The 14,503-nt window shown below is 39.9% G+C and overlaps 1 protein-coding gene across 2 annotated transcripts in view; it reads left to right on the top strand.

Annotated features, from left to right (window-relative positions):
• MCUB (mitochondrial calcium uniporter dominant negative subunit beta) overlaps positions 1–14,503 on the top strand; it is a 45,321-nt gene that overhangs the window by 30,101 nt on the left and 717 nt on the right. For both annotated transcript variants that reach the window (XM_083861967.1, XM_083861968.1), the window contains exons 2-7: positions 7,157–7,232; positions 7,495–7,665; positions 11,054–11,158; positions 11,364–11,524; positions 12,155–12,358; positions 13,686–13,802. In XM_083861967.1, coding sequence (XP_083718093.1) covers positions 7,157–7,232; positions 7,495–7,665; positions 11,054–11,158; positions 11,364–11,524; positions 12,155–12,358; positions 13,686–13,802 — 834 coding nt within the window. The remainder of the gene's footprint in view (positions 1–7,156; positions 7,233–7,494; positions 7,666–11,053; positions 11,159–11,363; positions 11,525–12,154; positions 12,359–13,685; positions 13,803–14,503) is intronic.

Here is a 14,503-nt window from a genome sequence, read left to right as displayed (position 1 = left end):
AAATATGCAAATGTATTCATCCGACTTTGCATTCTTGTCTCTTGTTATCTCATTTCAGCTGAAATTTAAACAAGCTTTTTGTTGTCTGAAAGTTTAAACAAATACTGTTATTCCTAGGGAAAAGTTTGAGCATTTTTTTTTCTTTTTAAGAAACATAAAAACAGCTGTGTACATTAAGATACAGTCTTTCGAAGACCTTTGTAGGAAAATGTGCAGCAAGCCCATTTTCTTATCTAATAAAATACATTTTTGAAAACAAAGTCATTCTTGTTTCTCTTAAAGTCTTGCAATGCTTCCCAGATCAGCATGCCTTCCCAAAAGGCACAACACAAGAGCAAAGATCTGTTCTGTGGGACAAATTAAAAATCCTGTCTGTGCTGACAGATTAGTCTTTTGACCTAGACTATTTTGGGGAACAGATGGTACTGCTCTTGGATGTAGGCTTGCTTTTGCTTTTGATAAAGCACAAATGAATTTTCATGCTATAATCCCTCCCTCTCAAATTCTTATTCCTGTCTGATTTGCAAACTACCTTTTAGATGTTGCATCCTATCTTTCCCTCTGAAAATAAAGTAGATTGGGAAGAACAGCAGCTTTCAGACGAGCAGGACTTCATTGAAACTGGACAAAGATTGGATATTTCCAATAATGTAAAACTCTAGACTCAGAAGAGATTTAAGATCTGTTTTTCTTTATGGCAAGAGAAGAAAAATGTTTGATAAAATAATAAGACACTATGGTTTTGCTCCTAAGAATGCAGTTGTCCTGCACAGCTGTCTTGGTTTTAGGCCTGTTTTCACACTGGTTTGGAAATGGGCTTGTTTTGAAAAGGAAGAATATCTGTACCTTCAGAGTAGTCCCCAGAAGACCCTGCAGGCAGATGCTGTCAGCTGATGTTCATCCTTCTCATCTTCTCAGCACTTTAAGTGTTGCTTCTTTGCAGTGAGGAGTCACTGCAGGGAGGAGTTACTGAAATCATACTTTTGGTTAGAGGAGGGCGAGGCTTAATTTCAGCCTGCTTTAAATGTCAGTGTTTTCAGCATCTGTTTTTATGGCTTGTGAGACTAATGTGAGTGCAAATTCTGCTGCTTCCTTAGAGCTCTGCATCCACAGGTGCCTGGTGTAGAGTCAGATAACCTCAGTGAGATACATCTCAGGAAGAGATGCCCCTTCTGCCCCTGTTGCCCAATGGATTCTCTCCCCTACATGCATGCACCCTGTGGAGTGGGGTGTGCATGTGGGCAGGGAGTGGGTCAGAGGGCACAGAGGGATAGTGATGGAACAAATGCATCTGGAGGATGCACACCTGCCCAGCAGGAGGTTAGGTGGAAGGTGTCCCTGGCAAAACCCCTCTGCATTGGTGGGTTTCACCTGCTGGACCTTCATAAAAGAGGTTCTTGGTGGCCTGTTGCCTCAATGTACTTATCATATCTGTCATTTTGGTCATTGGTAATGTTTGGCTGATTAAATCTGGTGGCAGGTGTTCTTGGAATCTGAGCAGAGGCAGGAAATGACAGACCAGAAGGGATGATAAAGGCACAAAAAATAATGAACATGAAACCAAAGTTTTGATTGCTTGGGCTCTTTTATTGGGTTTTAACAGTGCTGTAAGGCAAGTGAGTTATGAGGAAAAACTATATGAATCCTGTATTGCTCTTGCTTCTTCAAGATCACTGAAACATATTCATGTTGAAACTACAGCTTTGCTGGAAGAGACCTACTGGTTACTACTTTTAAAGTTGATTTGTACTGAGGAATGGGGTTAAAAATATTGCAGATTTTGAATTAGCTGCATAGAAAGGATTGAAATATAAATGTTACAAGTGTAGTTCCTACAGTGCCTTGTGGAACAGCTGGGAGAAGGTATTCACTGCATGGCCCATTTGAGACAGGAAAGCTATCTCTCAGCAAACTAAAAAAAAAAAAAAAAAAAAAAAAAAAAATCTGTTGTCTTTTTGGTTTTTGTCCTAGGAAAGAGAAATGTATCTTGAATCCTCCCAAGAGAAGTATCTTCCCTGGCTGAAACTGCTGTATTGGTATAGGGGTGTTATGACAGAATGAGTGATGTGTCTGTTGCAGAGATTTTGATTGTTTAGTTTAAGTTGGGCTTCTAGAAATCTGAGTGATGGCTAAATCTGAGTAATGTGCTCTGAGGCTGCTGTTTGCATTGAGGCTGTTGTTGCATTATCATCTAAGTCGGTTCTGGGACCAGTGAAGAAACAATGAGAATCCTTTAAATGTAAGAAAAGACAAATGAAAAGTTAATCAGAGAGAAATCATCTGTATTCAAATGTAAGATGATTGTAGGCAGTTATTAGGACTCCATATGTCTTATTTTCCTGATCATGTAGGATTGCTTACAAAATCAGCGCAGAAATTTAACAGCAGATATCTCCAAAATGGCCTTAGTGACTCATTTTAAAAGGGGAAATACCTTATGTGTACTTCTTGTAAACTTGATCGGAACAATGATTCATTTTTGGTTAGCTTGGTTGTGCATGATCTGCAAATTTAGTAGCCTGTGGCAGCACTTGCTTTTTTTTCCTGCTGTCCCTTATTTTTAAACCATTCCAAAATGTCTGTCGATTATTCTGAAACTGCAGATTATTAGTCTGTAATTAATTAATCTCGATTGGTTTCCCTGGGAGAATCAGACAGGAGCTGACATCATTCATCTGCAGAGAACTTCTAAGTGTCTTTATCAGAAAAACAGGTAGGTCAGTATGGAAAATATGCACAGCTATTTATAGCACATGCCCTCACTGTACAGTGGCTAACATGTACCTGCCCTCATTTTTCTCCTGCCCTTTCAAGCAGGCTGCATCCAGGGAGGTGAATTGTCCTGCACTCTGCTTCTCAAACTGGATGAGATCAGGATGTGAGGAGAACAACGGATAGTGGAGATGTTGGCTTGTCTAGTGACACTTGGAAAAAAAAAAGACCCTAGAATACATTCTTAGGCATTGCAGCTCCTAGTTTCCCCCATGAATTGTCTCCTCCTGCTCCATTCCCACAGTCCTCTTCAGTAGCTGTGTGGAGGGAGCTGTACCAGGTGTTGGACAAGGACTCCAGGAGATGTCTGAGCTCTCCTCTTCTGCCTGTGACATTACATTACTATGGAAAAGCACGCTGCAAGATAAGTTTTAATTAGAATGTATTTTGCTGCAGTATAATTAAGAGCAAAATGCTTATGCTTTGTGGAGTAGGGCATTTTATTATTGTGCTTTTCTATATCAGAAATGCTTCTTTTCGTTGCCTCAGAGAGAAGGAAATGAGAATGTAGGCGACTATTTATATAACAGTCTGCATTATTTTTTGTGAAGACTACTCCTGAGTTTGACTTGGGGCAGTCCCTAAAGGATCTCATACACAAACAAAAATTTCAAAAATATGATTGATGGTTAGGTGCATTTTGATTCAGATTTGTTACAATATTTTGGTGTGGCAAGTCAAAATTAAGTAAACAATAAGTCATAGTGTTCTCAGAAAGTGTCCTTATAGCATCTTTTTGTAGAATTCTGTTGTCAAGATAACTGTTTTGTGTGAAAAATATTTTTATTTCTATGCTCTCTCCCCACCCACATTACAATTTTCTAGAGAAGTTATGGTTCCTGATGAGGTTACTGTTTGCATATATAGTGCTGAGGAATCAGAGGAGGATCACAGGCTTTCATGACACTTCATATATTGGTAAAGTTACCAACTTCTTAGACATAACTGGTCACAAGTGAATTTGAGTTTAAGTTTGTGGGAACAGTCAGTCAGCATCATGAGAGGTAGATTATTTGGAACAACTAGCTCCAGAACCTGCAGTGTAGGTAGGTTCAGTCATTTGCCACTCTCAAAAGTGAAAAATACAGTATTTCTATTCCAGTCTCTCCCACTCATCATGTCTGCCTGCCTGGTTTACAGCTCAGTTATGCTGCTGCATTAATCCATAAAGCTTTGCTGTAAGCCACCAGATTGTTGAAATTTCCACTCTTGACTTTTAACAGTGGCAGCTTCTCTGCTGTTAGAGACTGGAGGCACCCTTAGCAGAGGAAGTACTTCTTTAGACTGCATATATATTTTCTGTTTTTTACCAACTGGTATTTTTAACAGAATATGTTGGATTATTTTTATCACAATTTAAAGTCAGTGCCTTAAATTCTCATGAGAATTCACTCCCAGGAGAGTCCATGCCTTGAACTGAGTCAAGAGATGTGGCCAACTGCTGCTCCTAGGTATTTTGCATTAGGAAACCTGTATAGCCAAGGGAGGAGGAATGTTTCACAGCTAAATGTTGTTCACAAGCCTTTGACTCCTGGACATAATTGTGGTTGTGTTAGAGATATTTTAGCCAGGTGTCCTGCCACACATGTGTTCAAATTGCAGAAAGATGTAGAATAGCCTGCTTAGCGTTTGTATGATTAGAGGAATTAGCCAAGAGGTTCACACAATGGCATATAGGGTTGTTAGCAGCATGCTGTGCTCCTTAGAGTATCTCAAAGGTTGTAATGCAGTTAATTCAGGGTATCCATTCCTGTTTCAGCTCTCACTGATGTTGTTGTGAGGGCAGTCTCTTTGTTTTGGTCCTGTGGTTCAAGTCTTCCTTGTGGCTGCAATGCTTGCTGACTAGCATTTCTTGTCCAGGGGTAGGATAGAGGTCATTCCAAGCATCTCAAAAGGAGCACAATGATTTGGCTGTAGGGCACAAGCTAATGGTTTAATAACTTCACTGAAAATGGAGATTTAAATCTGGAAACAGAGGGAGAAAGTAACCCAGCCCTTCATGCTTCCCAATTCATCAACCTAGAGCTAATATGGAAATTTAATTATTTAGATATTAGTTCAACTCCACGGCTCTGTGGCTTTTGCTTTTCTATTCTTTGCAGATGATTTTAATTTATGTCTGCATTTAGAGACAATCTGAAAAAAAAAAAAAGCTCCAGTATAGAGAGATTCTTTCAGTGGATCATGAATGGTAATGTCAAAATCTAAAGAATAATAGAATGAACTACTGTAAAGATCTTACTTCAATAAATGTGATTTAATTTAATAAGTATTTTAAATTAATATATTAAATATTTCTAAATATTTTAATTTGTATTGATTGTTGAATGCACTGCTTCTTCTATAAGTAAATAGTAGATAGTTAATTTCTTTTGTTGGGAATTTAGGTAACCTTGAAATACAGGCAGGGTGCAGTTCATTGCCTGGGACATGTTGGATGATCAGTGTCTGGATACTGATTGCAAAGTCACACATTAAGTATCTGTAATAAAATTAGTTCCTTATTATCCCTTGTATATCCCCCTGAAGAAACAAGAGTTGCTGTTGTGTTCAAAGCTCTTGAGTTTTCCTGTGCACTATTCCAAAGCAGATCCTGTGTTGAAGGCTGTCCCCCTGCTCCAGGCTGTGTGTTCCTAAATGTTTTGTGGGTTCAGGTGGCCCCTGTAAATGGGGTGAGAACTGATGAGCTGGGCTGTGTCCTGCCTTGCTCCAGTGAAACTCTCTTGCTCTGCTCAAGAAACAGACAAGTTACTGGATACATCCTAGCTCTGGGTGGCTGTCAGCATTCCTGCACACCTACTGTCTACCTTTTCTAGAGCAATTCTTTTGTGTTTAAGATATTCTGCTGTTTGGTCTGGGTTTCTGACTATCTTTGATACCTGAAGATTACAACACACAAATTTCTCAGTATTGAAAACTCCCAGAATTACTTACTTTCTTTAAATCCTGAAAAGTGCTTGTTCCAGGTAAAAAGGGCAGCATCAGTATCTTTGAAACACATAGATTCACATATAGATTATCTTTTTATTTAACTTAATAGAATATTCCTATCCAGACAGCCAAGGTTGTATTTCTTTAAAAACAAATAAATCATATGAATGTGGTGAGCAGTGTTTGGCATATTGAATAGCCAGGGCCTTGTGCACTTACAGTTTTGTTTTCCTGCCTTGTCAAAGAATATTATCTTGCAGACTCTGAAATGTTTTGGCCTTCAGAAAGATGAGCTATAAAGCTCACTGCGGGAAAATCGATCCTTATCATCTCTCTCCACATTGTTTTCCACCTTCCCCAGTGTAGTATTTCAAATCTCAGGCAGGTCCAGCCCATGCACAGTTGTTTTTGTTTTTTTTTAACTGGCTTAGTCAGGGATGTGATTCCCCTCCTTTTATCTGTTACACTTAGTTTATAGCAATAACTATAAACTAAGTGTGGAACCGCTGCAATGAAAGTGTTCCTCTCCTGCAGGGAGATTAGCTGTAGAAGCAAAGGACATTGTACCTTCCACCACCTGGGTGGACAGCTTTAAGTAATGGGTCTAATCAGGGCAGTTTTTCTCCTGTGTTTTGATATGACTGTGTGAAGTGTAGTGATGGTTCTCCCCAGTGGCTCTGGAAGGGGCAAGCTTTGGCGTGTAATCCTGCAGGTTCAAAAACCCTGTCCCAGGGCAGAGAGGACACTCCCTGCATCTGGCCATGCTGCCTTCAGTCTGGTACCAGAGCACAGTGGTGCTGGTACTTGCAGCAGCGTTTCTTAGCGTGCAGTTGAAACAGCCATTCATATTTAAAACATAAAAGGTCTTCAAGCTGTATTGTTGTTCTTGTCCTTTAGCAGCACAAATCTCAACAGGCAGCTTTTGGTATACACTATAGAATTATGAAGCAACAGGTAGTGACCTCAGTCCCTTATTATTTTATTGGTGATTGTTGCTCACGATTCATGAGTGAGTCTTCACTGAAGCCATGCCCTCTGTTTGGAAGTTACACTGTGGAATTCTGCCTTTAGGCACCACGAGGTAGAGGTTTTTCAAGTGGCTGTTCTGTGGGGAGAGGAGAGGTTTTTTGCCAGAGTTGCATGAAGCACTTCAGAAACACTGCAATTTTTTTCCTTTCTTTCCTTCCCCTTCCCGTTTTTCCTTAAGTTAATTAAACCACAACAGAGAAGATGTTTTTCTGTGGGCAATACTGTAATACCTTTAGCAAGAATCGTGCTTTCTATAAGGATGGTTTCACCTTTTACATAGAATTGCCAAGGAAGGGGTTTTCTTCAGGCAGACGCCCCTGGTGTCAGATGACATGGGAGCAGATCACCGTGACAGGCTGGGTTAACCAGGTACACCTTGCATCCTGACTATTCTAAAACCAGTTCCCTTGTGTCCGTGCTGCAGGTGGGACTCTGGAGGCACACCGGAGCTTGGAGGGGCCAGGAAGGAGCACCTTACAGCACGCTGGTGCCATCTGATGGTAAGCTTTCACAGCAATTTTTCCCCCTTCCCATCAGTGTCAACAAGCTTTTTATTGATTTTATGAGAGTCTGTGAGATAACATTAATTGCATGGTTTTATATATATCTTTAATAAATAGAAGTACTATATTAATTTTTAAAAATATAGATTTTTTTGGTGTAATTTTCCTTATTTATCCTGTGTTTTAAAAACAGCTTTACGTTAAACTACAATCTACAATGCAACTTTTTCACTTAGCTTTCTTTTTTTTTACCCTCCAGAAGTAACTATTAATTACAGACATGGTCTTCCTGTGATAACTCTTACGCTGCCCACAAGAGGTGAACGGTGTCGGTTCACTGTCAAGCCAGTAGTGACCACTGTAGGAGCATTCCTGCAGGATGTGCAAAGAGAAGATAAAGGAATTGAGAGAGCTGAAGTCTTTGCAACAGGTATCTTGTTTTTCTGTTATTCCCTGAAATAAATGAACTACTTTTCAAATGGACTGTACTTCACTTCTGAAGCAGAAGTTCAGTCCTCCATCAGGTTTAGCACTGTTGCTGTTGGAGTAGCTTTTGAATGCTTCTGGGCTTTATTGTTGTTTCAGAGTTAATAACTGAGTCCTCTTGAAAATGCAGAATTGGATCTATCACTGTAACTCTCATTTTATCCCAGTAGTGTCCTTTGTTATCTTTTTCAATTAGCTTCTCCTTGAAACACTGTCTTTAAATAAGTATCTCCTGATTTCTTTGATGTCTCTTTCTTTCCTTGTCCTCCAGGATCATTCTTAAAAGACAACCTGTCGGGCCATTGAATGTGATGCCTGCCAGTTGTTCAGTGTTATCAAGAGCTAAAAGAATCCATTTGCCATACTACAAACTTCTGTATGAAAAACTCAAAAGCTAATCAACCAAAAAATAATGTGTGGAATAGTAAAGGACATTTTTTTAAGACATTGAGGAGATTTCATTTATCTGCTGGAGTACAATATTTCAGGGCCTTTGGGTTGAAAGAAAACTGATTGCTAGGGTCAAAGGGTAACTGGTATTTTTGCACAGGTGTGGACTTTCCTCCTTGTAATATCCTGTTTATCAAATTGTCCCAAGTCTTCAGATAATTTTCTCAAGCTTTGCTTCCTGTTCTCTTCTACTTTGTGTATTTGGTTTGCCTATTGATAAAAACTAACATTAGGTTAACCTTATTCTCCATTTTATTTCCAAGAAAACTTGGTCTTTATTTTGGCAGTGCTTTTGCAACCCCTGCTCTGGTACTAGAGAAGGATTCAATCTTAAAACTAGAATTGGGATATAGTTTTTTTTGTCTGAATCTGGTAGAATAAGTACTTGAATTTGGCTAAATAAAAGCATCTATTTCTCCCCTTCTCCGCTCACACCCCTAAAAAAGAAAGAAAAGTATGGATACCTACATATCTATGGAAAGATTTATTTAACAGCAGGTAACACATAAGCAGAAGAAAGGATGAAAGGTGTCAATGAGAGCTGGCTGGTTTCATAGCTGGGTGGATTCATAACATTCTTTTCTTTCTGGTTGATGCTACAGGAGGCTTCAGGGGCTTTTAAAGAAACTGAAAATTGATTGATGTTTCCAAAAGGTCAGAAAGCCACAGACCTAAGAGCAGTTGCTTTACTTTCCTTCATAGGCACATTTAGTAAAATAGGAAAATATTCCACAGAGGGATTTATTGATATCCTCTGGAGCAATGGAGATATGACCTGTGTGGATCTCAGTGTGTTAATGAGCTTCAGGGACTTCACATACACAGGAGCTTTGATGTTGGGTATTTTTGGTCTTGTTTTGCTTTGTTTTGACAGTGTCTGCTAGGGAGCAAAAGTAGACAATTCTCTTGAAGATAATTTCCTAAAAGACTCTGTCTTCAGAAGCCATTGTAAGAAATGGTCATTGTGAGCAGCTTCCTGTGAGAGGCCTTCCTCTTTACACAGAAGTTTTTCCCCACAAAGGATTTCTTAGTGGGATGAGGGAGAACTTGTGCTGGCAGCAGTTAACCTTTGGGTACTGCTCTTGTGCAGACATCCAGGACAGGAGTGTTTGGGATTCACTGCCAGGTCACTTTTCTCTCCTCTGTGTCAACAAAAGCTAGCTATTCCTTCTTCAGTGAAAATGTGGGTCATTTGTGAAGCATGAGGTAATTCCTGTAAGAAATCTGCAAGTCTGGCATTTTTGCCATGGACAGGCAGCAGATTCCAAAGTGGAGACAAATTTGAGTTGTTTTCACCTCGTCTGATCTGTTTAAAGAAACCCCTGTCCCCTCTGGTTTGAGAATACTTAGATTAAAACAGTGATTCAGAATAGTTCTCTGCTCTGTATTTGTCAAATGTCGGGCAATTGTAATGTTATAGAACAGCTAAGATGTTTAATTTATTAGGAAACTGATACTGTAAAGAGAAACTATTGGTCAAGTAGTGAGAGTTGAACTTAAACATGAATTATTAAAGAAAAATTATGAAGCCTTGATTTAGTGTAGGCACACTTCTGTGTCATTTAACCATTAAAGTGGTCATTTAACCACTTCTGTGTCATTTAACTTAACCAAAGTCATAAGTGCTGTGTATGATGACTTGTTTTCATTATCTGTGGATTTTATTTTTGTCCTGCAAACCTTTCATAGACAAAAATGACTCTTTGTCCACATTGGAACACTTGTGTTTAGGTACAGGATTGAAAGTAGCCTTTGCTTAAAGCCTGTGGGCTTTTTAATATTTCTAAAATATTCTAAATTTTCTAAAAATTTCTTTCCTCAAAACTTTTCTTCTTTTCAGTTAATAAAAGGTTGCACAGGTTAATAAATCAGTGATGTATTCAGAACATGCAGAACAAAGAGCCTGTCTGGCACTTCTTTTGAAAAGCATTTTTCCCTTCAGTGTTATAGAAAGAGTTATAAATGTCACCTTAGTAATGTACATGTAAATGGGCCTTGATGTTTTATTACACTGGAAAAGAAAAAAGAAATGAGTGGATGGGCACATTAAAATTTTGAATTGAAAGTGATTGGCTTCTGGGTTTGCTTTGCTACCCACACAGAGTGGGCAGAAGAGCCAGCTGGGGCGTTTGCTTGCAGAATTCAGTAGTCTAAGCCTCATCAGATGGGGCCTGAGGACAGGGGTCTGGTGAACAAATAATTGCAGATGTGGGGCTGTCCGTGGAGCCTTTCTGTAGTGGATGTGAGAGGACAGGTGGAGGAGCTAGGGCAGTAGCAGATACCTACATACAAAAATCTTGGTATTTTGTAGCCTGTTTGGTTATTCATCTTTGGAGTAAAGCTGCCTAGCCCTTGGCAAGGGCAGGGGAAGCTGCCCCTTTTGTGTATAGAAAATGAGAATCGTCTCAAACAGCTACTGTGGAGCAGCTGCTCCATGGCTTTTCAAACCTCCTGCCACAGTGATGTGTCCAGCAGCAGTGGTGTGTGGCTCTGGGGCCCCTTGGGCCATCTGAACCCCAATGTGCTCCTGGCAGCCACTGGTACAAGTTTCTGCTAATGAATCCAGAGCTCCTTCTTGGTAGGAGCTGTAAAATTGCATGTAAAATTTGTGGGATACAATTCATGTAAATTTCTGCATTAAAAAAAAAAAATGTAGGAAAGGGTTCTCCAGAGCATCAAAGTTTGACTCCATTCCATGCACAGGACAGCCCCAAGAGTCACACCATGTGTTCCTCCTGACTGTTTAGTATTAGCTAACAGTTCTAAAAGTAGAGCTGCTTCTCAACATTATTAGTGAAGAACCCCAGCACTTTTTGACAGGGTTATCTGCTGATGTTTAAAACTCCTTGTGATAAACTAGAACTGGAATCTTTCTTCTGCAGATGGTACCAAGGTCTGTGATGCAACCTTAATGGAGATCTTATTGATGAATGACTTCAAGCTTGTTATCAACAACACAGCATACAGTGTGTCACCTCCTGTAAAAGGTAAGAGCAATCCTTAAAAACTGATCATCTCACTTCATTTAGTGAAAGGCATGGGCAGTCTCAGAAAACTGAGACTTTGGAGAAAGATGTTTCTCTTTGTCCTTTTACCATTGGATGGTCCTGCTTTTGGGGTTGGAGGTGGGGAGACATTGAAGAAGAGTGTGTTCTTGAAATGGTTTATATGGTAATTTTTTTTTTTTTTCAGATAAGCTGAGTAGTGAGCATGCTACTGAAATGGAAGATATCAAATCCTTGGTTCACAGACTGTTTGTGGCTCTGCATTTAGAAGATCACCAGATCAGGAAAGAGAGAGAATTGCTACAGAAACTGGACCATCTGAAAGGAGAGCTGCTGCCTCTTGAACAGGTTGGAAAATGGGGGTACTTTTTTTAAAAAACTCAAAAGCATTTCCTTTGATCAGAAGTAAGTCCTGTGACAGAAAAAAATCAGCATAAATGGCTAGGGTGTGTCTGTTCTGTTTGCTGTGTAAATGAGGTCAACTCAAGTAGAATGCAAATTATTTTCAATTTGGTTCTTTTTCTTTGTTTTGTGGACATTAATGGGGTAGAGACCACAACACCTGGAGAAAGCTGCCACCAACATGGCTAGTATTGAAAGGCCATTTGTTGAAGCATCATTGAAAGTCACTTGTTGCTTTATGAGTTCTGAATACTCCTGACAGCAAAAACCCACAGCAGTGGATTTGACTTTATTCTTGATTTAGGATAGGAGACAACAGAACACCTGCTTTATGAGGGCCAGCCTCAGTGTTACCTAGAACTGCCTTGAATGGTAAATGAAAATCCAGCAGACATAGATCCCTCCCTCATAGTGAGAAGAGGAGATGAAAAGCAGGAGTTCTCGGTGTACAATGGCAAGAAGATCTGGTTGCCCTTGAGAAAGGATCTAGCCTGGGGGAGAAAACAGTTGAGGACCTCCTCATCAGAGGAACACTCATGTTTAGTTGAACGGGTTTCTGCATTTTCTTTTCTTTAGATGAAAGCCAGAATCACAGAGAGTGCAGATGCAAAAACCTCCAGGCTTTTATGGGTTGGCCTGGCTCTGATGTCAACTCAGGGGGGAGCGCTGGCATGGCTGACGTGGTGGGTGTACTCCTGGGACATCATGGAGCCAGTCACGTACTTCATCACCTACGGGAGTGCCATGGCTTTCTACGCCTACTTCGTTCTCACCAAGCAGGTGAGTCCTTGTCTTCCAAATGCCTGGAATATTGAAAAGGAGGAAAACTGAGTCTGTGAGTCACAATGTTTGAGCTCTGATGGAAACAGAATTCAGTGAGTGGCCTTGCCATCAGACAGGGACTTGTTTGATCCCTAATGTGGCTGGATACAAACATTATATTATGCAGAATCAAGGAGGTACTGCTGCACATGAACCAGCTACTGAGCATAGCTACTGTCAATAAGATTTCATAAGCTAGGGAGTGAAAAGTGAGGAAAGAAGTCTCTGCTTTCAAATGTTTGTAGATCACTTTGCATAGTAAATGGCACTTTTCTCACTGCAGTAACAGGAGAGCAACTGGTTGTGTGAACGCTGCTTTACAGCAGCAAATCACCCAACAGTAGTTTTTATTTGCTGGAGTTTGTGTATATACAGTGCTGGGTACCAAACTGTTTGTAACTCTGGCAGTTGCATTACTGAAATATACTGAAATACATTTAGTGCCTGAAGAAGTATTATTGCTCCACTTTTCATAATCTGATTGCTTTTCCATAGCTTAGAATGAATGGAGGTAAATCTAGGACAGCTGAAATGGAGCAGGAAGCAGGCATTGTGTATAAGCAATTTTGTATAGCAGCATTGTGTATAGCTTCACAATAGAGACTTGTTCTGACATCCTGGTAAACCTTGAGAAATATTTTTTCCTGTTTAGCTCTGTACTTTACTCTCAAGGTGGACATCTTGATATTGAACTTTCTATGATGCAAAACTCCTTTTGTTGTGGAAGTATGTGGAAGAGTAACCAACACTTTCTTCCATTATACCAAGGGATCTATAGACCTTGTGAGACATTAGATTCCTTCAGTGAAAAGGGGAGATGTGTCTGTTTTTATGAACAGCTGGCTCGGAATGTGAGTTTTATTCCCTCTGATTGGTTTTTAAGAAGGGCTGAGCCATTCATACTTTTTGTGAGTAGATAGAAATTACTACTTGGCTTTTTTGAACAGCTGCTTGTGCCATTGCTTAAGACTTCCAAATAAGTCCTCAAGAAGTAGTTCCTGAACTTCCTCTGACTCCTTGGAACTAGACTCCATTGATTGAGATTGCTCCAATATGTGTTTATTGTAACTGAAAATTCCTTCAGACATGATGAAAATGACTCCTACTATGTATCTAAAAGGCCATTATGGCCCATGAGAGCATAACTTCATATTTAGCCTCTTTACAAAACATACATGGGTGCTGGACAAGGTAAGCCTTCCTGGAACAGGCTGAGTTTCTAACATGCTGACCTCTCCTCAGTTTCCTTGCTAACCACAAATCCATGTCCTCCTTCCTTCCCCAGGACTACATTTATCCTCAGGCCAAGGACAGGCAGTTCCTCCACTACTTCCACCGCAAATCCAAAAAGCAGCGTTTTAATGTGGAACAATACAACAAGCTCAAAGATGACCTAGCAGAGGTATTTAAGTGCAGTCCTTCAATAATGATGCAGCTTCTTGCTTAGGGCTTTTTCAGTAAACTCTCAGCTAACAGAAAATTGACCTCAAGTCTTGCTATCAAAACACTCTATTGCTTATCAGCCAGTTTCAGCTGTTCAGATAATCATACAACGTTTGCCTTTGATGTATAAACTACTTCTGTAGGTCGTCAGAAAGGGAAACCTTCATTAATTTAATTTAGAACAAGTAAGTCAGTTTATCAGCATGACATCTATTTTTGCATCTTCTAATTAATGCTGCATTTTTGGCCATTTAATACAACAGCTGCATTTATTTTGGGCACAGCGTGTTTCCTGCACTGCTGTGGTAAACCAATCTCCTCCCTTCCTTGGAAGGAGACTGCCTTGCAAAGTTCAGCATTTGACATCATAACCTTATTCCTTAGGTAAAAGACTTAGATTTACAGAATATGGGTGACTGGATGGAAAAGTTGGTATACACCTAGGAGAGATCTGGTGGCCTTCATGAAATAGTTGTAGCAGGTCTCTTACTCTTCAATTATTACTCCTACATCCCATCTTGATAGCCCCTGTATTCAATATCTCATAAAAGAAAATAGAAAATACCTCTTATTTTGGCTCAAACCCCATAGTTTAGGGTGTAATTTCATGTGCCATAATTGACATGATGTTAGAGTTTGATCTTTTTTCAGTGGCCTGGG

This window comes from Zosterops lateralis (genome assembly GCF_965231275.1).
Source record: "Zosterops lateralis genome assembly, chromosome: 5".
Classification (NCBI taxonomy): domain Eukaryota; kingdom Metazoa; phylum Chordata; class Aves; order Passeriformes; family Zosteropidae; genus Zosterops; species Zosterops lateralis.
The sequence above is the reverse complement of the archived record's forward strand: the minus strand, read 5'-3'. Positions and strand labels throughout refer to the sequence as shown.